Here is a 27,556-nt window from a genome sequence, read left to right as displayed (position 1 = left end):
TACTCCAGCAAAACAAAGCAGCTGATAAATTAACTTTACCATGTCATTCTCTAGAAAAGGATTATTTTTTTGGCTCTATGGTCAAGTGGGAGAAGCATTTTTTTAATATGATCAGAATAAACAGTTAGGCTTTCCGTTTTGAGAAGGGTAAATTAAAAAGAGTCTACATCAGACACTGTTGGTTAAATTATCATTTCCTGGCAAATGGGTTTAGCTGTCTTTTCAGAAAACAGAGCCAGAGGCAGAATCATGATCCTAACAGCCCAGTGGGCATGCATACAGGATATGGAAACATGAGTTTAAATATCAATCTAATTAATATTTAAATAGTTTATACAAAAGGGAACAATTTCAATAGAAGAGAGTACCTAAGACTACTCCGTACTTTATGAGTTGGAAAATTGATAATGGTTATATTGGTTCAAGTCCTTATTTTGAATTAAGCAGAGTGTATTTTAAAGCCACATCTTGCTATTCCCAGAAGATATCCAAGGCAGCGTTCTACTGTATGGAGATTTTGTAAACGGTGCCCTGCTCCTCTTAGCTGAATTTAGGTGCATGTAAGAGTGGCATTTTGGGATTTTTTTAAATTGGAAAAACTATTTTCTGAACTTGATTCAGTTCATGGGTACTTTTGGGATGAGTGAAACTGTCTTTTCTTAAAGAGATTCTTGTCTTAGTGAGTTATTAGCCAGGCCTAGCTTCAAGAAAGATGAAACAGATGGGGTGTTCCAAGGAGTCTGACCGTACCAGAGAAAAGTGATTTAATGTTGATAATTTGTATTGTTGAGCCATTAAGTCTCCATCTAATTTCTCATTGCACATTCATGCTTAACATTAATTTAAGCAAGGGAAGGATGAAAGGTCCAAGGAAAACAGCTTAAAAATCAAGTTCTGATTGACAATACCCTGCAGTGATTTTAGGGTAGAAGAAGTTACAGTAATGAAACCCATCCTTAAGGAATTAATAAATTTAACGCATTTCTAAAGAGAAATCCAGCGCTTAGGGGCAAGGGGCAGCGGTGGCACGGCGGCCCTACACCCGGGCACCCCCGTGACTCAACCAGCCGCTCCCTCCGCGGCGTTCTCCCTCCGGCGGGCATCGGCCGTGCTAGGCGCAGGAACGGACAAAATTACCCCAAAACCTCCCGACCAGGCTTCTGGTAACGGGATCTGGGGCAGCGGCTGTCGCCCCTCAGGACCCCGCTCCCCGGCTGAGGGAAGGCTGCTCGGGGCGGGGAGCATAGGCCCCGCTCCCGACCGCCAGGGGAGGCGCGTGTGGAGGAATGACCCTCGGCGGGTTACCTAGGGTGACGGGGGGGGCGCGGAGTGGGCTCCGCCAGCGCCGGGGAAAGGCGAGGGCGCTGCGCGGCGCCGGGAGGCGGAGGCGGGCGGGGCGGCGTGCGGGGTGAGGGGAAAGGGAGAGGCGGGGGGGAGGGGGAGAAGGACAGGCAGGCGGGGCGGGGCGGGCGCGCGAAGCCCGTCGGCCGCGCGGGGAGAGCTCGCGCCGCAGCCCCGCGCGCCGCTGCCGTTCCTTCGCGAACCCGACCAGCAGGCACTCCCCTTCGCCCTTCCCCCCGCAGCCTCTCGACTGCGCGAGCGCCAGCGGTTGCCGGGGTACCCGACGTCACAGTGCGCGGAGGAGGCGATTGGCCAGGCAGGGAGAACTCTCCGCCTCCGTGGGACTCGCCGCCGGCGGGGCTGGGCCTGTCTCCTTCCCTCTCAGTGCGGAGCCGCCGCCGGGGCGTGCGCGGACTCAGCGGTGCCTCCCCGGCCACGTCCTCGCCACCGCTGCCACCGGGGCGGAGGGTCATGGGCCGGCCGCGGCCCGCGCCGCGCCTCCGGCTACTGCCGCTTCTGGCGCTGCTGGCGCTGCTGGCGCCCCGCGCCCGCGCCTGGGACAGCGGCGACCTGGAGCTCTTCGACCTGGTGGAGGAGGTGCCGCGGAACTTCTACGACTTCCTGGGGGTGCAGCAGGTGAGCGAGGGACCGGGCCCCGCCGCCCGCCCGGCGCGACTCCTGAGGCGCGCCTCCTCCGCAGCCCTCTGCCCCGGTCCCTTCCCGCGGGCGCGGGCCTCGCCTGTCACCGCCGTCCCTGCCTCCGCCGAATATGGCTGGCTGGCTGCCCCCGCCTCCCTCTGCACTGCCGCCGCCCGGCTGCTCCCCGCGGCACACGGGCGCTGGGCACGCCGCCGGCCCCTTGCCTTCTCTCCTGGTGCTGTCATCCGCCTCCTGCCCTGGCACGCGTGCGGCTGTCCCGTTCTGCCGCTCCACTCTGGCCCCCCCCGCCCCCCGTTCCCCGGCTCCCGAGGCTCAGGGCAGGGCTCCTGTCCCTTCCCCAGCCTCTTCCCTCTGCGGGGGCTCCGCTCGCCTTCAAGTACTGTTCAATTTTTTTTGTCCTTCTGGCCCCACCATAAATTAACCCTCCGTCTCCCAGTCTATCTTTGTATGTGCCTACTGCCTGTTGCTCTTTTGAATCTCTCTTTTTCTTCCAAATGAAACTACAGCTAGACAAAAGTAGCTCATGGGCTGCTTCTGCTTCCTATATATATCCTGGGTGTAGCTGTTTCTCATCTTTCCCCCATTCTGCATAGCTGCTGGTTCCTTATCTCTGCAAGATTGTGCATCACCATGTGTTGTGGTTCCTGTTTTCTCTCATGCGTGCCATGTGGTAGACAGTGATATTTTACCATGGCAATGGCTTATAGATTGTTATATTTGTTTACTTTCCACGTATCTTGGTTATTGTGCATGGTTTTAACCTCTGTTTGCTAGGCAACACTTAAGATTATCTTAAAGCATTTGTTATGCACCTTCGGTTAATTTTCATGCACGTGTAGTCAAGACAGGAACTCCTGTTCCAAACACTTTTATCCCAGGTTTTAGATGTGACTGCTTGTTTCACTGCCCCTTGGCATCTTCAACTTGTATCACTTGTACTGGCTCCCACTTGACGGCCTTCTTCATCTCTAGATGCTCTACTCTGTGTGTGCTATCTCGCTTGATCTCTCGTCATGCATCTCAGCAATCTTTTTTTCTTTCTTCTAGTCACTACAGTATTCCTCTTCTCAGTAATTAAATATGCAGTTCTTGATCATTTCTTACTTCACCAAGTCCCCAAAAGATATTTTGTTCTCTGTTTGTCTTCTAGCACCTCTACATTCTGGTGGGTGATCCTGCTATTCAAACGGCTTCCCTGACAACCTTAAAATTTGTTCTGATGTAGTTCTTGTGGTTTTTGAGAATAATATCTGTATTTTCAGGTACATTTCATTAGGTTCATGTCTACAAAGAGAGGGAAGGTGTTGCAATATGTAAGGGTCCTGTTTTGGAAACTACCGGCTGTGGTTGTTAGTGATAGTTGGGGGATTCTGAGTCAGTTTCATCTCTTCTTTCTTTTACTCCTCCTTAAGCATCTGGTGTTAAATGCTATGGAATGCCATCATATATACAGTAATGTAGCAAATACTGCTACCTAAGTTTCACTCTCATGAGCCTAAAAGTCTAAGTTTTAATTCCTCAAAGGTAATTTTAGTGTTAGATAATGTAGGGATACACAATTTTGTTTGTTTCAATTAGTGATGTTCAGATCTGGTATGCAACTCTTTGTTAAGATCTTCCACAATCCTTTTTTCTAGGGCTGAATCTTGCACAATAATTTTAGCAAAATATAATGCTACTTCTAGCAAGCAAATATTCTGCTAGTTCATACCTCTACTCTACTTCTACACTTAATGGAGAACTTGAATCACTTGTAATGTGCAAACAGGGAAAACGTTGGAGGCAGTGCAACGCAAATGAAAGGAAGTTTTGTTAGTTGTAAGTACATGCTAGTCACTCATAATGTCATTATAGCCAAGACTTGAAGTGTATTAGTATTAGATGCTTTGCACGTGCAGCAGAATATATCTGTGAGCACCGTAATAGAGTATGCAACGTTGAAGATGAGCTTCATTAGAAATTTGTAATCATTGGAAGATGCTATATAAGTTTACAGGTTCTTCCACACTGAATCCTTTGTTCCTGCTGCTTCTCCGGCTCTGACCTATACCTGCAGCTTCAAACAAGGTACTGAAGGAGGGTTCTGACTTGCAGTGACACACAAGGTAGCTGCAGCCATTTAAGTTACTGTATGAGAAGGGTAACTGATCATGTAATGGGGTCAAGGGAAGTGCACAAATCTTAGGTGTGCTGTATCCTACCTTGGATGTCTTAACACAAAGCTGCCTTTTACCATAACATCTCTACATGCTGTTTGCATGTTTCTTCAGGTTTTCTGCTATTTTTGAAAACTATGGTTTAATGGAGCTTACTGGTTATTTTGTGCATTGCTATTGTTTTAGCTGGGATGCCTTTGACTACAATGCTGTGATTAACTTTTTGTAGTTCTGGTGCTAGTGGTTTTATTCCCTGTGCTTTTTGTGGCATTTTAGCACAAGAGGGACAGTGTGTGTGACAGTTGCCTTTGTGGCTGTGCCTTTGGACTGTTTCAGAATTTTTCATTCATCAAAGCTTGCTTTCTCCTCTTCTCCTCCCTCCTCCCCCTTATATTCCTCTTGGTGTTGTTTGCCTTGTATCCTGTCCTGATAATCCCTTCTTCCTTCGTGTACTTCTAGGGGAGGGAGCACTTCTCCCTTATGCAGGATGTAACTTCTGTGTCTGATACACGGATGCTCAACCATATTTGTTAACAGTAGTATATCAGGGCTGCCAGATTTTTTTCTAAACGTGTCATCTTGTGTTTTGAAAAAATAAAGGGAATGACTCCAACGCTTCCTTAAGGCATTAAAGCAGCTTATGTTTTGATGGCAGAATTGTGGTACTGGCTGCTTGTTGAACCTCATACACGATGTCAGAAGCTGATGTTGACCTCAACTGACAAGGTGCAGAAGGCATTGTGGGGAAGTCCCGTAGACCTCAGTCATGCTTTGATGAAGCCTCTGGCTGCTGGATTTTTCCCTGGCATTGGAGAAAAATGACGATTCTTCTTTTTTGTTGCTATTTTATACTTGCGGGAGTAAGGGGTTTGTGTTTTGGTTTTTTTGAGGGCCTTGTGGAAGCCTCCTGGCATTGTCTGGTAACTCATCCAGCACTGGCAGGGTGTTAGGTTTGAAGCTGCTGTAGTGTTTTCCAAGATTGGTGACTGAGAGGATGATCTAATGGAAGTGATCTTTGTTATGAATGTGGAGTGTCAGAGGAAGGAGTAAGATTGTGAATGTCTGGGCTGTTAGAATAACTGTCCTTAGTGCTTGACTTCAAGGAGGGGTTGACGGAGAAATCTCACAGAATGGTTGAGGTTGGAAGTGACCTACGGAGGTTATCTTGTCCAACCCCCAAGTGTTAGGGCTGAGCACCTAGATTAAGAAGTATCTGATTTCTATACAAGAACACTATTTGTTAATCCATCAGAGCTAATTGTAACACAGCATATATAAGAAGTTTTGCATTGTTATGTTGTTACTATTGCTGTTCTGAACAATTTGGGAATTGTTCTACCTTCCTGTTTCTTTGGTGGTTCTTAAATTGATAATGTGATTGACTTGAATGGCTCATTTAAAACATTACTGATCTCAAGAAGTTTGACCTAGCAGAATGAGGCGATAAGATAACCTTTGGCTTGAGAAAAGATTATATTTCCATGTCACCTGAGTGGTTACTGAAGAAAAATAGAATCATAAACTCTTGATAGATCAGATGTAATAATAATTTCAGTAATCATTTCGGTATAGCCAGTTTCAAACTGACAAAGGGGTCAGGACCAAATAGTATTTATCTAAAAACTCAGATGAAGCAGCAGAATGAAACCAGACACTATACAGACTCAGTAATAAAATTACCCTGTTATCCAAGAATGAGAACATTCAAATGTGATGTCAATTTTTTGGAAAAATTCCAGGAAGATCTGGGGAGCTACAAGCTTGTATGGTGGACAAACGAGCTGATCAAGTTAATTTTATTGTCTCTTACAGCTTTCAATAGCTGATACCTGCATAAATATGATATGCTCTGGATGAATCAACTTGGCATCAGTTGAACCTGTGGATCTCCTTGTCAAAACATACTTTTGATTATAACTGTTTATGCGGCTTCAAGGGAATTACCTGTTCCTCTGTTCTTTTTGTCTTGCAGTAAGGAAGACACTACAGGCTTCTGAATGCCTTTTGAAAGTTTGTGAGAGTTTTGGAGACAAGGGATCTGATCAAGAAATTTTTAGGAGATGTTTGTTTGTGAAGATGTGTTAAAATGCATGAGCTGTGTTGGTGTGTGCAAAGCAGTACGCTATGTATCAGAACTGAGGAATTTCTGAATAAGGCTTTGGCTTCTACTGGTAATCAGATAAAGGAACAGGTTTGTATTGGAAGTTCTGCTAGGCCTGTGCAGTGTATGAAAGCAAACACAAAGTTTCTCCAAGCACCCTTTGAGGTAGTAGAAGAGGCCCTGGGAGTTCAAGTTCCTGAGAGAGAGTTAATGTGGGTGGGGCTGCTGGCCACCACTGTGGACAAATATAAATGTGTAATCCCCCCAAAATGTTGATACTTATGCCTTCCTTGTGGCACATGAGGTTTATGTTGAACCAGACTCTAATCCATTCATGTGGCTTTACTGTAGAGAACTAAGAGCATTGTATCCATGTCATTGCTAGACGATGGGTTTGCTAGATGATGCTGCAGCACAAAGTCAGAACTGCATGTACAGAACCTGATTTTGGTCCTATAGCCTGTGAGACACTGCAATGTTAGCAACCCCAAGAAGGTGCAAGACCTGAAAACCAAGGAGTCAGATTTCTTTGGCTGTGGGAAGCCACAGCTTGTCTAGAGGAGCTGGATGTATTGGGCTAATAGGCTCCTTCCAAGAACACTGGAACAGAGGAGCTGTGTGTACATTGGCAAGTAGCGTGGTCTGACAGGGTTGTGTCTGTCGAATGCAGGGTTTGGTGTTGAGGAATTGGTTATCCGTACTGTTTGCATTTCAGGGATTTTTTTTTTTTAATTGAACTAATTCCAGACTGGCTGCATGGACTCAATGCCTGTTTGTGTTGAAGTGTGCTGGTTGTGCTCCTGGTTTTACATCTTACAGTTCAATTCTATACAAAAGGAATACAGTTCATCCACTTCAGGATGGCTTCGTGGTATGCAGTCAGTGGGTATAATAAGGAAGTTTGCTTTACATGTGCAGTCCTGATCTGCATTAAAAAAACTGAGGTAAATACACCTTTAAGGCTATAGTCTATGGTAAATGGCTGATGCTGAATTTTACCTCTTGGCAGTGCCCTGTAAGGACTTTGTCAGGAATTAACTCCATGACAAATTGTGTGGCTTTTATGGTATTACAACAGACTTAAGAAAATTCTCAGTAATAGATTTTTGTGTAGTCTTGTCTTATGCAAGTGTATTGATTGATGACATGGAGCACCTACATCACTGCAGTTCTGAAGTTGTGAATTCATGTAAGTTAAGTTCTTGGACGTAAATTTGGTAATGTATTTTTCAGAAAGAGCGGCAATCTCTGAAGCTGTCAGTGTTATATTGTCTGACATTGCTGTAGTTCTGGCTGTGAATGGGTCACTGTCCAGAAAAGAAAAAAGTCTAGCTAAAACTATTTTTGCTGTGGAGCTTTTTGGGAACTTTGAGTACACAGAGTGATCCCCTCAACTAGGAAGAGGTGTGTGAGGGAGAGCTGTATCTATGCAAGGAGTGCTCTCAAGTCCTCAGCAAGAACAGCCTACCTGTACCCATACAGGTCTTCTGTCTTCCCTGGGAGGCAAGGTGCACGTAAGGAGGACAAGGAAGGGGAAATAAGGACGGATAGCCCAGAAACTCAGCGATTTTCTTCCTCCCAGTGACAAGCTGGATCAAACTCCAAAGACTTATTTTGGTTGCTCTTCTAACGCTTAAGGCTGTTCTCCTCCCTGCTGCTTTTTAAGGTTAACATGTAGAATGGCCTGAGTTGGAGAGGACATTAAAGATCACCTAATTCCAACCTCCCTGCCATGGGCGGGGACACCCTCCACTAGACCACGTTGCCCAAAGCCCCATCCAACCTGGCCTTGAACACTTCCAAGGATAGTGCATCCACAGCTTCTCTGGGCAACCTGTTCCAGTGCCTCACCATCCTCAGAGTGAAGAATTTCTTCCTAATACTAATCTAAATCTACCCTCCTTCAGTTCAAAGCCACTACATGCTCCTGTAAACAGTCCCTCTCCAGCTCTTTTGTAGGCCCCTTTAGGTACTGGAAGGCTACGATTAGGTCTCCCTGGAGCCTTCTCTTCTCCAGGCTGAACAACCCCAACTCTCTCAGCCTGTCATCAAAGGAGAGGTGCTCCAGCCTCTGATTGTCTTCGTGGCCCACTTCTGGACTTGTCCAATGGGTCCATGTCTTTCTTGTACTGGGGACCCCAGAGCTGGGTGCAGTATTCCACGTGGGGTCTCACGAGAATGGAGTAAAGGGGGAGAATCACCTCCCTCAACCTGCTGGTCACGATGCTTTTGATGCAGCCCAGGATATGGTTGGCTTTTTGGGCTGCAAGTGCACATTGCCGGCTCATGTTGAGTTTATCATCCACCAATGCCCTGAAGTCCTTCTCCTCAGGGCTGCTCTCAAACCATTTTCCACCAAGCCAGTAGTTGTGCTTGAGATTCCCCCAACCCACCTGCAGGCCTTGCACTTGGCCTTGTTTAACTTGTTCAATATGTGGGTACAGTGTTACTAAAATTGTATCATCTGGAAATATTTTAGAGAAAATCTGGGTTGGTAGTACTGCTTTGGTCTTCCAAGCTTTGGAAGTATTTGATCTAGTGAGATAGAGCTTCACACACAAGCAGTTATAACATCACTTTTTCAGATGATTGTGTCAAAACTATGAGCTGTAGGCATTTCTTGCTTTGTTTTGTAAGATTGTTTTTTTCTTTGCATGATAAATAGGATATTCACTGTGACCTTCGAAAGTCTTGTGCTGTGAAGTGAGATGGAGCCATGTAGCAGCTTGTATCTCAGTTACCCATGTTTGAGGAATCAAAGTTGTTGGGCTAGTGTTTAAACATCGTGTCTAATGATCTGTGCTGATTTTGGGATCGTTTTCTACTTTTCATGCAAAATATATATTGAGCAGGTCTGGTAGTTGTGGAAGGCATTAGATTTTAATGCACTGTCAATCACAACAGCAGAGTTCTCAGTCAGAACGATACCATACATTTCAACTTTCTTGCACCAAACTGTGAAAAATAAGTAACTTCTGTAATACGCAACTAGATGATAGTAGCAGACCTCTATTTGGACAGTGAGGGATCTTAGTAATTCCTGAAACTGTACGTTTCTTTTAAGTGATGGAAGAGGGAGGGCTTCTTAAAAAAAAAAAAAAATTTTTTTTTTTTTTTTTTGGCTTTAAGAATTGGCTCCTGTTATGGCAATTACAGCCAAAAAAGTCCCCCAAAGCCCTCAAATATACTACCAACAGTAATAGACTCCATTGCGCTAGTTCAAACAAAAATAGCATTAGAAAATCCGGATTTGTTTCTACTGGCTTTAGCTGTAATCTAAGTTCATTCCATAAAAGTAATTGTGTGTTTTTTTCTCAGTATGTCATTGAGACATAATTCTGCATCCCTTCATGGTTTTAAACTTCCTTTTTGAGTCTGTTACTTATAAGTTATGCATGGAAGTGAGATTTCCAGCAGTTCTGGAAACTCTGCTTTTCATAAAAATTGTAAATTATTTAAATTATGTGAAGTCATTGTTGAGATTATTCACTTGGATCCTATTGAACAAAATTGTTCCGAACTATAGATTAGTTTAATTGCTCACAAGAGTCCCCATAAAGAAGCACTTATGATAACTGCTCAGATTTGTAACTGAGGGTGGTGCAGGATATGGGTTTTCATGTGTGTGTTTTGGTTTTGTTTTTGCTTTTTTTAAGTGCTGAACTTCCAGGTTAGCTGCTGATACACTATGTAATCCATTCTGTAAGTGCCCTGACATATATGTATGCATAATGTTCCCTCATGTTTTTGTTCACAGTTGCTGCATTTAAAAATGATCAAGACATCTAGACTTGTAAAACTTGTATTTTCCATAAAAATGGATTTTCTGTATTGTTTCCTATTAAATTTCTGCTTGGGTGTTGTCCAAGAAAATCCAGGGTGTTTTTGCTTTCATTGTTGGCTCCTCTCTTAAAGACACAAAAGTGTTTCAGAATCTACCATTTTAAGTAGTTTTAAAGACACTTACTGTTAACTTTCTCTGACCATTCATGTAATACTTTCCTGATTTCTTTCAGATTATATTTTCTTCTTTCTTGCTGTGTAGAAGGACATATAGCAATAGGAAATGACTATGTTTGGAACCCAATGGAGCTAACAGTATGCAAAGTACTGTGAAAAGGATAAAACGAGCAGTCTTGAATTATTTTTCTTCTGTCTGCAGTAGCAGTAATGCTTCAGCTCTTCCTCTCTATACTTCCCACTTCATTAATCGTTTAAGGATGTGTTCATGATAGCTTGATGTTCAAATTGCAGGAATTAAAAATGGGCAATTTCTTCCTGGAAGTTTTGTGTTTGATCTGTAATTCATTGAAGGGAGTGACCAATTCTTGGTGAGGAATGGTAGGTAACCTGTGTTGGTGGCCTCTGGTGCTTACACAATGCTGTATGTTTTATGCTCGTTTCAAATTCATCTCCTTTGCTGAAGTTGTCATTATGTGCCTATGTTGGTGTCATGGTTTAACCCCAGCCAGCAACTACGCACCACGCAGCTGCTTGCTTGCTCCTCCCAGGTGGAATGAGGGAGAGAATCAGAAGAGTAAAAGTGAGAAAGCTCGTGCATTGAGATAAAGACAGTTTAATAGGTAAAGCAAAAGCCGTGCACACAAGCCAAGCAAAGGAATTCATTCACCACTTCCCATGGGCAGGCAGGTGTTCAGCCATCTCCAGGAAAGCTGGGCTCCATCATGCATAATGGTTACTTGGGAAGACAAACATCTTCACTCCAAACATCCCCGCCTTCCTTCTCCTTCCCCCAACTTTATATACTGAGCATGACATCATATGGTATGGAATATCCCTTTGGTCAGCTGGGGTGAGCTGTCCTGGCTGTGTTCCCCTCCCAAATCCTCGTGCACCCCAGCCTACTTGCTGGTGGGGTGGTATGAGAAGCAGAAAAGGCCTTGGTTCTGTATAAACACTGCTCTCCCCTGAATTATCAACACTGTTTTGATCTGAAATCCAAAACATAGCCCCATACTAGCTACTGTGAAGAAAATTTGTCTATCCCAGTCAAAACCAGCACAGTTGGTATCTAAAACAGCCACATAATTAATGTAATGTACAGTTTTGTAAATGACTTCCCAGTCGGCTTTTTACTACTTGACTGCTGTGGATTGTGGTCCTCATGTTTGTCTGTAAAGTTGTGTAAAGAAAAATCTTAGAGGCAGCCTTAATTTCATTCTGTTGCATGATAAACCTTTTATGCTCCATCTAGAGTAATTTTACAATTAAGGTTAACATGGTTTTCTAATCAGATCTATAGAAAACTGTAGCATTAAGGGAGATATTTCGAGGTATCTGTAGTGCTATTTTAACTTTAAGTACTTGATAAAATTTAAAAAATAAAATTCAGCACGTAAAACGTTCCTCAGTTGGGTTGGTGCTCCTTGAGCTCTCAGCAGAGCCAGTAACAAAGAGCCTGTAGTGCTGTTGCGCAGCTGAGCCTGTAAGAATGACAGCATAAGTGATAACAAAGGGTTTTTCTTCTATAAGAGGAATCTGATATTAAAATGAATAAAAGGGGGAAAGTAGTGCATATCTGAAAATGTTTTGGTTTTCTACAGCATCCTAGTGGGCTAATGAAATTCATGCAGCCTATGAAGACCTGCAGTTTTGCTTTTGATTTGCTTGTTAGTGTTTGTGCTTTTGCTTAGCCGTATGCTGCGCCTGTTAAAAGTTTGCATCTCTCAATTTTGGGTTCCTAAACAGTAGTATATTTTTTTTCCCTGCAACTTAAAATTGTTATTTCTCCCTAAATTATGAGGAGATTTTGGGTTTCTGGGTTTCTTTTGCTTCTTGTTTGTCCATCAGCCTTGTTTGAATGTTACTAGCTCTGTATAAAAGTGAATTGCAAACCTTCTTATGTATGTAGCAATGTGTTGTACACATGGTGTATGTTACAGTTATGCAAACAATAACATAGTTTGAATGTAACACTTTAAACCAGGGCTGTGTATTAATTCATCTGATGGGTTGCTTAAATACAAATATCTTAAATGACCTGGCTCACAGGCCTTAAACTGTTCTTGATGTCAAAAAAATGAGCAGTGGAATGAGAAGAAAATGCATAAGCAGTCCCTCATCTCTACTAGATCTGAAATTCTTCATTCTCAGTGTTAATCTGGAAAACTTGCAGAGAAAACCAGAAGATGCATAGGAGCTGTTGAAATAAAGTTACTCTGCAATCTTTCTGTAAAGCAGGAGGGAAGAACTAGGAGAGTCTTGCTTTTATACAGGGGCTGTAATTCTGAAATGCTGCTGTCTCCAACACTGTAAAGTGTTTCTGCTTGTTGAAGGAAGCATTCAGTGCTGATGAGGACATGAGAAAGCTGTGAAGTAGCATTGTTGCACTGATTTGGGGTGAATAGCTTCTCCTTTAGGGGGCAATATTTATTTTTTTTTTTTACCTACCCCTGTGAATGATTCTGCAGTCTCATTGATCAGTGTTTTATTAAATTTCAAACTGATTTAGAGTTGCTTTTTTATTTAATAATCACCATTTCATAGTTAGTGATTCCTATAATATTCTTTTATGGGATATAAATGCTGTGATGGGAGAGCAGAAGAGCTGTATGACAATTTTGTGACAGTTTACAATCATATTAGTAGTTGTTGTACTGGATGTTGTGTCTAACAGTGGCTACTACAATGTTACAGTAGAAAATAAAAAAAATCTGTAAAATTTCATCCTATATGAAAGCCTCTTCCCATTTCCTATTAGGAATTACTTAAAATCTTATTCAATGGAAAGGAAATCTTAGTCAATCCAAGCACTTCTTTCTGTTGATAAAAAATTTGAAATAAACTTGTTTTCCAACCTGATTCTACCTATCTGTTGAATAGAAAGTATTTCTTCTGTCAGTTTTCAACCCATGTGTAGTTTCTGTTCTACTGAAGTTTTTGTCTATTTCTGTCCAGTAGCTTTTCAACACTACAAGCTAACCCAGCAACATTCAAAACAAAATAGTGAATTTGAATGTTGGGATGTATCTGTTGAGAATAGTATTTCAACTGTTGAAATACAGATTGAGGGTATCAGCCAGAGAGTTGTCTCTTGCAGCTTGCAGTGGTGAAAGAACTAAAGCTCTTATGTACAACAGTTATGTACTATATTTAAAAATCAGGTATAACTGACTGACATTCCTGGTCAGTTACGTAGTACTGAGTTCCCATGCTGGAGTGCACCACAACTTAGTAAATCTTTTTCGCCTTTGTGTATGCTGGTTGAATGATTAGGTGCTTAACCAGAAAGATGTGTTAATTTTGGGGGGAAAAAATAATCCAGTCCTCTGCAGGATAGACTAACCTATTAATGAGTTACTAGCTTGTTGATTTCCTCAATCATGATGATTTATGCCTTTCACACACTTATACTTACCTTTCTTACCTACAAATGGATGTGATTTGTAGACATTGTAATTTTCTGATGGATGTGCGGGCTGTTGGTCAGTGAACTTAGATTTAAGGAAAATAGCTGAAGTAGATCAGTAGCTTACTGGTTTCTAGGGCCCTGTGATTGATTGGTTGAAAATCACTGTCTGTCTCCATGTAGTTAGATACTCTTTTGGTCAGTGGAGATACCTACTTCTGTTTCCTTATTAAATTGTTACCTCTTCCTTAGTGGTGTCATGCAGTATGGCTTCTGAAGAGGATTTAATTTTTGGATAAACATGCATCAGTTAAGAAATAATGTGATTTTTTTTTTTTTAAATGTTGTTTGCAATTGAGAATACCAAACGCTCTTGTCTTGATTGCAAATGTTTAATAATAGTCTACTATTGTATCTCAAGCAATGGATCCTGGTGTCTGTGAGGGCCTGTTTCCGTTCCCTAGTTGTCTTGGCCTCCAGTTAGGGCACCCCCCTATGTCATCCATCAGCTCCTTGGATGCCTTCAAGGAGTGTTACATGCTGTCAATGTGCTCTGGCTGGTTTCCACCCTGGTTTCTTGTTGTTTATATATTTCTGTATAAGCCTTGTACTTCTTTCTTAAATAAAAATAATAAAAGCCAGTGGCAATAGATGGTGTTACTTGGGGAGACCATGTGAACCTAGCCATGTTTTGTAGTCCGTTTGCCCCTGTACCTCTCAGCCCCCACAGTTTTTGATCAGTGATGTTAAAATGTGCATTCCTGGTGGTGCCTTTCAGTCAGCTGTACAGTGGGTTTGGAGAACTGTCAGCAATGTGTCTTGGATCACTTGATGATTTGTAATTGCCAGCTCCAAGCTCTGCTCTCTGTAGGCATGGTTTAGTTTAAGGCGACAGTCTTGCCTATGCTGAATTTTAGCTCTCATTGTTTTGCTAGATCACTTAGTTTGGCATTCCCTCGCTAGTGTCTGGTATCTACCCAAAACATATAGTGTCACCTATGAACTGTGAGATTTCACTGCATGCTCTACTCTTCAGGTTGTCATTGAAACTGCTGAATGAAGCCAGTTCCAGCACCAGTCCCCCAGCAGACCTTTCAGCTGCTTATTCTCTGCCCTGAAAACTGGCCATTAAACCTTGCTTTTTGTATTCTGTTCATTAATTTTACTATTTGTAAGACTCTTTCCTCTGATCCTGTGGCAAATTAGTTTCTTTGATAACCTTTGGTGTGGAACCTTGTCAAAAGTTTTTTCAAAATTGGACTGTGCTGGTCTGCTGGACCTCCTCTCTCTAGCCTTACTGACAGGTGAGTTGGTGAGGCAGGGTTTCTCTTTGCAGAAGCCATGCAACATCCTTTTCTAACAGACCGCATTCATCCCTGTCTACAGTGGCTTTATTTTTATAGCCCCTACTGTCTTTAGTAAGGATGGATGACAAACTTCCTGGTCTGTAATTCCCAGGATCTCTTTTTTTTTTTTCTTTTTTTTTTGGGGGGGGGGTGGTGGTGTTTTGGTTTTTTGTTTGTTTTGTGTGTGTGGAAGGGAATCATGTTGGCAGCCTGCCAGCTCCCTGGTGGCAGTTTTTTGTAGTGCTGGGTTACCTTCCTCACCTGCAAGTCTGCAGCTTGGTATTTAAATTTCATTCAGCAATCTCAGGTGAAAGCCATGGTCCTGGCAACTTCTTAGCATCGAATTTATCTGTTTGGAGTAATGTGTCTGTATATTTATTTCAAGTTGAACTAGTTTCTCTTGACCTGTCTACTGCAAAGGAGGTGTTGGTGTGGGAATCTCTTGAACATCTCCAACAGGAAAGACTCATTAAATAAATTATTAAATTGCCTGGCTGTGGCTTTATTCCTGAATGAAACTTTTCATAGTTGCATCATCAAGCCTTGAACTGATATCTATCTGGAAGGAGTTCAGGAGTGTATCATCTGCTCCTGATCACTTTGCTTTAGTAACTAGCATTAAGTCTGTAACATCTCAGTCTTTACTTTCTGAAAAAAGAACTATTGTCCAAATGGAGGGCTTGGGTTGTATTACTATTTCTGTTAAGACTTAAGGAGAGTTGGTTTGTGTTCTCCCCCCCTCCCTTTTGACTTATGTTATCTTTATATCATAGTAATTGTGTGGATTTATTAATTCCCCGGCAAAGTTCTTGCTGTGATGTACTTAAGTTTATTATTTTGGAATCAATGAGATTATTTTACTGTAGTTATCCTAATTTAGATGGTACCACTTACTAGCAATGTCTTTGCTCATTGCTATTAGTTTAAGCAAGATCTTGGTTTTGCTTTGTTTCAGTTATATAAATCACTGTGAAAACTTCAATTTTTATGTTTTCTATTGAATGCTAACATTGTGAGGAGAAAGACAAGACAGAGTTTTATGGAATGCCCTCACTTCCAGAAGTTTTTAAAAGAAACTTGCTAAAATAAATGTTGCAGCAGGGAACTTGTTTGAAATGCAGGAACTTGAAGTGAATATACTAAAGCTAAAAGATGTATTGAATAAACTGTATTGAATTTCAAGGTTGTAGTACAATTCTTTAGTGTAAAATCAATTTTCTTTTTCTGCTAAATAGAGTTGATCTGTTTATTGTTCAGGGGCCTGATAAACTCATACTTCTAGGTACTGTCTAAAGTAATTAAACTCTGTATCTAATCCTACCTGTTGCTTCCATGCCGTGCATGTGCCTTGACTAACGTCAAAAGATGTGAATTTAGCGTAGACTTGGCCCTTTGCTAACATGTACTTATCTGAAGTGGTGCCCTGAGAAATCAAGTTTGAGAATCCAAAGAAACAGTAACTAGAAAAATGTATGGGGTAATGAAAGACTAAATCAGTCTGCATTTTCTGGGAAATCTAGTTTTGTAGGTACGATGTACTGGGTGCAGAGTGCAGCTGGACAATTTCATAGGAAAGGTATTGGTGGGGAATATTTATTATTTTGAACTACCTTAACAGTTGGACCTAGGATTGTCCCAGGTAGGCTTCAATGTGTCATAGTGTGACAGCAAATTGCAATATATAGATGCAATTAAACATTATTTAGTGTTGCAGCTGATTTTTGTCATGCATGTCTTAACTTTTATCTTGATTTTTGGGTAAAACCATAATGTTTAATTCTATCAGTCTTTGAAGATGTAAGTTTGAATAGACTGTATTTAAATCCAAAATGTTTAGGTAATACTACATTCCCCTTAGAAAAGGGATGGAGTTAGAGAAGTGCACTTGAAGTAAAAATCATACCCTAACAATACAGAACTTTAATCTTGATATTATACTTCCTATTTTGAACCATGATGTCTTAAAATTTTCAGTACAAAACATTTGTTTGCATTGATTTTGTCATATTTGAAATCTAGAAAATAAATTGGGACACTATTTTGTTTTAAAAAGTGCTCTTGCATAGATTACCATCTTCAATTGCAGAATGTCAGCTTCTCTTGTAAAAGTATCTGTGAATATAAACAGTGCTTAACTTTGAATATAGAGATCCATGTTTTCTTTCTAAGATCTAATTTCATTTGTCTTGTATGTGTTTGCCTTCCTCAAAGTTCAGATTTTTAACAAAAAAAAATTTTTTTTTTTTTAAAAGAGCTGTTAACAGGAGCATGGTATCTTCTTAAATTTCTGACCTAAAGAAAGCAGAAGGCCGTAAAATGTAAGTTTCTTCACTTCTGGGATATGTAAGATGCATTCCCATAGCTTCTGTGTTCTTCTCTAACAGATTAACTCGAAGACACTGTCATTGAATTAACAGTATCCCATTGTTATCAGGGTATTGGTTATTCTGTCTGCTGTCTTGAGATATGAGAGCCTTACATGACAGCTGGTTAGACATGATCAGATTGATGCTATGGCCAAGAAAGACAGTACTGGACTAGGTTGGTTTCTAAAATTGATTTCTCAGTCAAGATAGAATTGTATCTTGATCAGGTATTCAATATTTTGCAGTCCAGCTAAGACAAATATACAGAGGACTTCCCAGCTGCAAGAGTAGAACTTGCTATTAGCATAAAACCCAGCACCCTCCCTGAACTTGCACAAGGGTTGCTTGTGGAGTCCCAGGCTGTTTGGCTGCAAATCTTAAAGTACCACCTATGTTGCAGGCATTTCCATTCTTCACCTGAATATCAGATTCAAAGCACAATTTAGTAAGATAATTATTTTGGTTATTCTTAAGGAGTAGCTTGCTCAAGCAGAGGTGCCTTTTGGAGTCTTCACTGGCAGGGGGTGGGTGGATAAAAAAAATCCACGCATAGAAAACCTGCCACCCCCCAAAAAAATTTCATATTAATGGATTTAGGCATGAAGGTAAGAATGCCTAAAGGGATAATATTTGGTGTAAGTTGGCGAAGCTGGAAAATAATGATAGAACTCTCATGGTAAAAACTTGGCCTTTTGTCCAGTTATATAATGAAACCAGCATGCCATTTAAAGATGAGATGGTATGAGTCCCGAAGTGGTGGTCAAAAGGAGGAGGAAATACTCCCGAAGGACATTGCTCAGATACCCTAAGAATAAAACATGACAGAAGACCAGTGTGTTGTGAAATGTGGGAATTAACTGATTCCCACATCTCCCTGTGCTCCCCTGCCCCCCCCCCCCATTTGCTGTTTTTTTGTGTGACTAAAATAATACACAAGTTGCTAATTCCTGTGCTAGGAATTAGGAATTTCTATTGTAAGAGTAGTTGAGATAATTGTTTGGCCTAGAAAATGCTGTTCTAACTCTCAGCCCAGTGCTTGTGCTGTTCAATCTGTTGAACTTCAGTAGTAACAGATTGATATGCTGGCAGTAGGCACCTTGAAAACAGGACTCCTTTTCACAAGGATCTGTCTGGTAATGACTTGGTTAAGGGAAAAACATCATTACAAGAGGTGAAAAAAATACTCTAGATAAATTATAGTAGTGTAAAATCTATCACTTAGTCAAGTGACATACAGTGTGGGGTAGCGCTTTGCTGAGTCCCAACACGCTGGCAAGAGGAAGAAAAGCAGGAGCATTTAGTGGAGCCTGTGTGTGCTCGGAATGGCAGGTTGCATTCCTTTGAGTCAGGGAAGTTTCTTACGGTCACTCCTGCGGATTGCCTAACAGGCTCGAGCTGTTCTGTATTAAATTTTTCAGGTAAATATTGAATTGGTGATTTTAGCAAAACTTATTGCATGTGCTCTTGTATAAATGTTTTAAAATTGTGTTTCGTTTCAAGCATCAGTAATATGGAAAATGTACTGCAGTTGCTAATATAGCCCAAGGAAAGGAGCCAATCTTCAAAAGAATCATTGCTGATCTTTTGATGACATTTCAAGTTGCATCTTGCTTATTATGCTGTCCTTTGATTTCTGTTTAAGTTGGACCTTGGTAGTTTTATTTGCATAAAGTATGAAAGTCTACCGCATTTTCTTATAAAGCCAGATCCAGACAATGTTTTGGAATAGTTAATCTTTAGTTTCTAGGCCATAGCCTTCCTTCTAGAGTCCCAGTGATATTCCCATCTTGACAAAGCAGAGTAAAGGCAGGTTTCCTTCCAGCTACTACTGGAATAAACACCTGTGGTCCAAACTAGGAAGTAGATGCTTGCTGTAGACTTCCTGCATATTTTATTTTAGTTGCTCTTTGTTATTTCCTTTACCTAGAAAAGATACAAATGAATCCTCAAAATGAATGACCTATGCTGATTTTTTTTCCCCTCTTTGGTCTCTTCATTCCTCTCTAGACTTCGTAGCAGATCTGTTTAGACCTGCCTACCAGGACTTCATTTTCTAGATTAATATTTGGCAACAGGTTTACAGTTTTCACTAGCCATTAGCTCACTGGGCATCATGGAAAATTTTTTTGCCTTCTTCCTCCCAAACTAAATCCCTGTCTTCAAACTGTCAATCCTAGAATAATGATGGAGAACAAGACAGTTACTTAAATGGCTTCTTGTTCTTTGCTACACCTAAAGCTTTATTTTTCACCAAGACAGCATTGTTGCTGGGACTGCACTGAGTGTTGCTCTTTAATGAGGGCAGTATATAGGGTCCCTGGTGGCCACAGCTGAGAATTGCTGAGCTGACTGTGATGCTTGAGTATTGTTAGGGCTTTGTAAAAACATCGTAGGAACCTTCTGCATTGCAGTTCACAGTGATTGTCCATGCAGCCCCTGGAGCTAATAATTATTTTCCCTTCTTTGATGACACTTTCCATGGCTTTTGTGCTAGGGTTTTTTTCTGTTCTAATTTTCAGGGTCTGAAAGAGTGAACAGTCTGACAGTCCTCTCTGTCCTCCTTAAATGTATAGTGTACTTTATCCTCTGATTCCTTTTTTTTTTTTTTTTTTTTTGTGTGTGTCCCCTCATTAAGAACTATAGTTATCCATCAGGGATACTATACAGGGTTATCTGCAACTTTTAAAGTACCTTTTCTCTGGTTACTTTTTCTTACCAAGGTATTCGATACATCCTTTTGAGAGATCTGCAATCAGCTTGAACTACGTGTAATCATGTTCGGGAAGAAAAACTAAGGATTTTTATTTCTATTTTTTTAAAATCTCCAATGTCTTCTGTTTGTCACTCTTAATCTTGGAGGTCATCTTTCCTTTTTATTGTGTGGTTGGTTTGTTTGTTTTTAAATGTATTCCTGCTGCCATCAAATTTTACTGTGGCTTTCACTGCTCATCATAAATTCAGTCCTTTCTTTCGGCTCAGGAGCTAAAGTGGCTGTATGCACCCTGGTTAACTTACATTTCAATTACTTCAGGAACAGCCTCTTTGTCTAATCCCTGTGCTTTCTGTAACTAAAATGACTGTCTAAAATTGGTTTTGGCTTTTCAGTTGGACCTCAAGATTGAATTGCCAAGCAGCAGGCAGTGTTGCCTTGAGCTTAAAGCTGCATGTGGCGTTAGGCTGCACATTACAGTTCCTCTGTATGTTCCCTTTTTTAATTCTTGCCTTTTTTTTTTTTAATCCTCACATACTTTAGTTGTTGTTACTGGGTTTTGGTGGTTTTTTTTTTCTTGCTTGTTCACTGATTTTGATTTCTAGGCCCTTTCTGTTCAGTTTTTTGTCTCTTACTCGTATAATTTCTGAAGATCCATTTTTATTTCTGCATGTCAGTATCAGTCCTATCTTCCTTTCCCAGTTTTGCAGAAGAAATAATTGTCCTAAGTTTCATAATATATACTTTTATTATTTGTGGCTTTCTCCAGACATTCTTGAACAAACACTTGATGTGGTCTCAATTTCAATATGTAGGTGTTACACCAATGATTATTTTGAAGGAGGATTTTTCACAACTGTGTTTGAAAATTGCTGGTCTAGAAACAAAGTGTCTTTGGATGAGCAGGCTGGGTTCCAGGGCCGAGCAAACACAGAAGTCAGATCTTTCAGGCTGACCTTTTCCAGCTGGAAAGTTTGGCTATCTGGAGATTGCTTTCCCAATGGCAAAGTTTTAGCAGACTGCTTTGTGTGAGCCTGCTTTTCAGCAGAGAGCTGGCTTTGCTCAGTTAGAAGTAGGTAAGCAGCCACCCAATACTTACACAGTGCAGATTTAATTTGTGCACTAGTAGATACAGGATTTGATAGAAATAGTTCAGTAGTTCTTTCCTTACCAATGAAGTATTGCTAAAGCATAGAATACCTCTGGTATAGGGAATATTATTTTTTCTGTTCATTTAAATCTGATAACTGTTCCTTTTTCCATTTTCTAATTTCTGTAACAGAAGTCGAATTCCTAGGCTCCATTGCATGTGCTAGTCACTATTCTGTCTAATGGGACAACACCAAGAAATCTTTGTATTTTATTTCCTGCCATGGACAAAATACCCAATTGGAATAACTGCTGAAGGGAGAGTATAGTGAAATAAGATTGTGTGTGTGTAAGAGCAGATAGAAGCAGTTAATGCAGTTTCACTGTGTGTATGCTAGGAGGTATATTTCAGAGGTATTCCTAGTCATGGTGAAGACCTTGTGGGATTTCTGGAATCCAGAGCATTTTATGTGGGAGTGATGGGCGACCATGGGAGTAGTTGTACCCTAAGTCACTCAAGGGATTGAAATTGAAGTAATCAAGGTCTTGCAGCCTGGCTCCATTCTGCTGTTACTTTATTAGTTCTTTTTCCTATTTATTTGGATCTAGACTGTTTCCCAGTTTTTTTGGTGTGTTGTGTGCTTGTTTCCCCAAAAGTCACTTTGGACTGTAGAGCAGTAAGACTTCTCCTGACATAACAAATATCCACAGTTGGTTACAGCTGTGGAGTGCAAAGGGAGAGACTGACATAGCTGGTACTTGCTGCATTATATCCTGCTGAAGAGATGGGCTGCTGTTTCACCCTTTCTTTTGAGATACTGCCAATAGGCAGCACTAAGTCTGAGGAGACATTTGTGCTGTTCCTTCTAATTATGTTATGGAATTCCTCCTAATTGCCAAATTCAATATTTTTGAAGTGTTAAGCGTTACATATATTATTGCTTAAAAATTCTTTTATTGTGATGTGTTTTTGTTCTAAATATAATGTTGAGAAATATGGATGTAGATTTTTATTCTGTGCTATCTGAAGTAAAAAAATGAACCTCACAAAAAGAGATCTGAAACCATTGCTGAATTTATTGTGTGAGGCTTTGTGGTGCTTTGGAGTAGATGTACCAGAACTTCAAGGAAAAGCACCATAAGGATTTTCAGTATTTATAGTTGTCTCTATACCATACTGATCATTTAATCTGATTATTGAGATTGTACATTTTTAAGTTCAGTTTTGGTTTCTTACCACTTGATGGCAGTGAAGGAGCTAGTGTTGCCAGGCAAAGGTTCAGGGCAAGAACCCATTATGAATAACAAAAGAGGAGGTACAAAGGAAGCCTCTGACATTTAATATTGTTCACATTTCTAGGTGATATTACATATACCACAAATGACAGCAGCAGAAGAAAAGCCTCTAGATGGAGCTTCAGTACTTCCAATGGGGGAGAGATTTTTATACTCAAGTGGTTTGCTCCTATTTATAATAATTATTTCAGACAACAACTTTCCTATTTAGGAATGGAATGATACCAGACATAATCAATAAGTAATATCAGTGCTTCTGCTGTTATAAACATACTATACTTCTTGAAGAACATGCAATTCTGACATTTTTCTCACACCCTTCTGTTCAAATCCTACAGCCTCTCAATATTCTTAGGAATTCCTAGGTATTGTTAGAAATGCGTGATGTAGATTTAGGATCAGCATAATTTTCAAGCTTTTTTAAAAAAAGGTAATTGGATTTTACTGGTGTACCAAAAAGAGAAACTTGAAAAATACAGTTGAAATTGGAAACTGCCTTGCAGTATTTACTGTTTTGCATGGTCTAGTCCCAGTGAAGAAGTGTTTGTTGTAACATTAAATACGACAATGCATGGACGTGTGTTTAAGGCACTTTATTAGTGAAGGTTCTTTTGCACTTCCTACACCCATGTACACCTCTTGCCAAGCTGGTATGGGGAAATGAACCATATAATGGCCCTGCTATAGTAATTGGCTCCACATGGGTGGACTCTAGTGCACAGACAAAACCTTATTTGAAGTAATTGGTGCTTTGTGTAGGTACAAGGGTCTGTGCATGCAGATTTATTTTGGATCCTGGGTCAAACCTTGGCATTAGTAAAGGTTTCAATTTCATGCAGTGTCTTTGACATGTAAGTGATTTTGAATGAGTATCAAAAACATCCATGCAGATGATAGCAAGGAACTTGATTGAACTTGTTTGTTAAAAGTACACATAGCTAATAGTTTGCAGTTATATTTTTGATTGAACACTAAATAAAGAACTTGGCTTGTTCAGTTTTGTGAATGTATAGCCTGTTACTAATTTTAGAGAATATCAAAAAAGTTTGCATAATTTTAAAATATCTTAATCATTAGCAGCATTATGCTAGTTCTATAATAGGCAGTACTACATAAACTCACAGTTGAAAATAAGTGAAATTTACCGGACCTATCAAATATTTACATTGGTTTTAGATGCCATTCTTATTTTTAAAAAGCATTCTTATTTTTAAAAAAAGATTTGAGTGTATTATTTCTAGTATTAGGTGGCATCTGTTAGTGTAATTGACAGATTGCTGCTGCCATATAATGGCAGCCAGAGCATACTCATTGGGGAAAATTCAAGTTTATCTTATCAAATAAGTATCAAATACATATTCTGTCTAGTGGTAAAAAGAAAGGGTTAGACGACAGTGTTGAAGATAACGCGGTGTTTAGAATGATCGTTTCGGCCAGTGGAGACTCATTTGCTGGAAATGCGCTTGTGAGGTTATAGCATTTCTTCATCTGTGGCATTAGTTCATCGTGTGGCATAAAACAGTATTGAAATTAGTTTCTTGTCAATGCTGTTTTGACTAAGATTTGTTAAAAAACAGTGAAATTTTACTTCATTATGTGATACGGGTTGGTTGCATTTATTTTCATGTCAGTGGAAAATCTTAGCTACTGTGGTACAATACAATTTTAAGAGAACCTAGTGTGAGCTTTTCCAGCTGCTACTATTCGATTTAGGGGAATTTGAAATTTAAAGGTACAAAGAAAATTATCACAGCATTTGGAACATGAAATCAATTTATATTAGGAAGTTGGTGTTAATCTTGCTCTGTTTGCTTGCCAGGCTGAACAGCATAATGGCCAAAAATCAGATATGGGAAGAATACATATATTTGTGCAAAATAAATTTTATTCTTCTAGGTGATTGTCAAGAATTTTAGCAAATATACCTTTAAAAAAAATCTGGTTTGGTGGTTTGTTTTGTTGTGGTGTTGTGTTTTTTTTTTTTTTTTTTTCCTTCTGAGATATAAGCTTATCTAGCTGATGGGCAATTTATTCATTCAGAGATTTATGTTATATGACTGCATTGTTAAATCTTGTTCTTCAAGAAATCACTTTTTATTGGTGGGGGGAGGGGGGAGGGAAGGATGTGGGTGTAACGCAACTCTCGCACTTCCTGGAGGGTAACTAGTTTGTTCTAAATAGTTTCTATGTTAATCATTGCAGTAGTAGCAATTCCCCAGAAGCAATGTGTTGTTTTTATTTCTCCTTATCTGGTTAAGAGTTGCAGATGATAGTAAAGGTCTCAATTTCTAGGTTTCATCTCTGTTAAAGTCGGAAAATTGATATTGATATTTTAAAAATCCTTTGGCTTTTTTCTTTTACTGTGCTAACAGTTGAGGTCATTTTTGCCCTGAAATTGTCTCTTAATATAATGATATAACTAACTTCATAATTAAAACTTTCAGGTTCATTGATGGCATTAAAAAAACGTTGGTGGCATTTTTATTTATCCTTGACTGCTGAGCAAATCTCAAACGGTTACTTCCTGTTTGGGTTGAAGAACAAGTGAGTTCTTGGAAAAGGCATAAAATTGCACAAATAAGCAACCAATATATGGAGTAAATTTCCTTGAATATTCCTGGATTCGCTACTGATGTGTATTTTGAACAAAGAATTAATTCCGTATCTGTAAGCAATACTTTGTCACTTAAAAGTGAAAATGCCTGCCAGAACTGAAGACTTGATACTATTGTGGAGTTCATTTTTACTGTAGCTTACTTTTTAATAGTGATGGAAGTGATTCGCTAATTAAAACTACTGAATTAGTGAAAATAATCTGAATTTTACCTTCTGCGGAGAGATCCTCTAAACAGTTTTATTTTACTTTATTAGAATAATAGAATCATAGAAAAAAACCTGATAAAACTGATCATATAAAACTGTAATGATTAGTATTTATTGTTGTAATGTTTAGTGAGAGCAGGATAAATAAATATGAAGAACTTAAAATGGCTCATAGAATTAACTCTTTATGTTTTTGTTTTATTTTCCCTTAAGAGAGCCTTTCAGAATTTGAATTTCATTGTGTTGCAACTCATTAATGCAGTCAGCAGCAAGTTTTTTGTTTGTGTGCCCTTATTTGATATTCACCTAAATTTCAGACCCAATTAAAGATTTCTGGAGACTCATTCGGTAAAGAAGGCAACAAAAAATGTCCTTTTTTGTTGTTTTATCACTAAAGCTTTTTTACTACTTCTGTCTGATTTTATTTGTACCTAAATATCCTTGACTTCTTGTCTCTTAAAAAGTGAAAAGAAAAATATTTTTTGTGTAAATACTGATATGGGAATATGGAAACTAATTATAGTTGTATCTTGGTGGAATATATCCCAATTTCCTTTTGTCGTTTCTCCCCTAGATTCCCGCTTGGTCTTATCTAACATTATTAGTTGAAAAGAGATGGATGATAGCGAAGACTTGTAAAAAATTTTGTTGAAGTCGTTCAGGTGAAGAACATTACATGAAGTATGTACGCGTATAGATTGCAACCTATGTGTAGTGCATAAAGTCTGTCTAAATTAAGATGATTATGGAAATTGCCCTCATTTCAGTTTTTCAAGGAACGCTTGCTATGCTAAGAATCCTTTATAAGCAAGACTCTTTCATGCAACTCTAGATCAATATAAGCAGAAAGGTTTTCTTGGGTAAGATAAATTGTTCTCTGTATTTAAAGTTGCCTTGCTTGCAAAGGTGCCTGTAATTTTTCAGTTCATGGATATTTAAGTCTGATTCTGGTTTTATAAATATTGAATAAAAGCTTAGTGTGCCTGTCAGTTTATTTGGGAGCATAATTCTACCAGTGTTTAGGCAGCAGTCATATTTGACTCTTGTGTAAATACATGCATGAGTCCTAGGATTCCTGGAAACTTGTGGACTTGGAATTTTCATCTTTAAAACAATGTTTTTTAATTGCATGCAAATTTTGATTGCTTTATGTGGGAATACTGTAGTTCTCTATTTTAAGTTATTATATCATTCTTACATAGTGCAGGAAAACTACATCAAATATAAAATACATGAAATACTGTTTCAAAAATATGACTACAAATAGATTCTTGGTGGTGGTGTCTGTTGGGTTTTTTTTGGTTTTTTTTGTGGGGTTTTTTTAAATTTTTTTTTACGAAAAGACTTGGATTATTCATATTTATTCAGTTTGGAGTTTGTCTTCCAGGGTATATAAGGCTTTTTAATTCTTAGTCAAATGTTTTACATTAAATGTGATAAAATGAGATAGAGGAAGTATTGCAAGTTTGTCTTGTATTGATAAATGTTAACAATGCTATTCACATAAGCAAAATAGTTCTGGATTATTTATAACATCTGAAAATTATATTTCAACAAGATTACGAGTAATTTGGATAAAAAATGATTGCAGTTATTTATGGTCTGAAAGTAGACATCTCCGTTTATGCTTCTGGAGTACCCTCATGTGTAGAAAAGTTCTACTGAATTATTAAGGATGATCTTTGTTGTACCTTAACAGAATTAGTAATTAAAACACTTAGCCAGTTTCTTATGTGGCTGCCATTTTTTTTAGAATCTCATTATTTTCATTGTATTTGAGAGATTTCGCAAGGTGCTGGGTCTTGTGCTTCTTTGTCTTAGAATGATAAAATACATATGCCTTGCAGAAAGTGCTTAGTAAATACTTCTGGGTCTTTTGAGACAAGAAGTACACTTTCCTGTAAGAGAACGATCAGTTGCCTGGACACTGCGTGTTTCAGAACTGTCCATCTACACCAGGGCTCATCTGCTTGTAATATGTGCAGTCTCCTTCCCCTTCCTAATTGATGCATTCGGTTTACTAATTTCTCCCTGCCCTTCTAAAATGATACAGCATACACTGGTGTTTAGTTCTGTGGCGATACCAGTCTACTACTGCATATCTCTCAGAATCATTACACTTTTATTGTTTTAAGGAATAATCCATTTTATTTTATATTTGTGTTAAGATTTGTAATTTGAAATAGGCAAGGTGATAACTAGCCAGATTATTCTGCAGTTTAGTGGACCGTGTTAGAATAAAAATGATTCTTCAGAGAACTGGGGTTTATTTGAAGGGAGGGGAAAAAACACTGCTTAT

At 39.6% G+C, this 27,556-nt stretch overlaps 1 protein-coding gene across 1 annotated transcript in view; it reads left to right on the top strand.

Annotated features, from left to right (window-relative positions):
• The first annotated feature begins 1,511 nt into the window (after window positions 1–1,511).
• Window positions 1,512–27,556, top strand: part of DNAJC1 (DnaJ heat shock protein family (Hsp40) member C1) — a 112,350-nt gene continuing 86,305 nt past the window's right edge. The window contains exon 1 of the mRNA XM_075746347.1: window positions 1,512–1,977. Coding sequence (XP_075602462.1) covers window positions 1,813–1,977 — 165 coding nt within the window. The 5' untranslated portion in view covers window positions 1,512–1,812. The remainder of the gene's footprint in view (window positions 1,978–27,556) is intronic.

This window comes from Balearica regulorum, chromosome 2 (genome assembly GCF_011004875.1).
Source record: "Balearica regulorum gibbericeps isolate bBalReg1 chromosome 2, bBalReg1.pri, whole genome shotgun sequence".
Classification (NCBI taxonomy): Eukaryota; Metazoa; Chordata; class Aves; order Gruiformes; family Gruidae; genus Balearica; species Balearica regulorum.
This window is presented reverse-complemented; position numbering and strand designations above follow the sequence as displayed.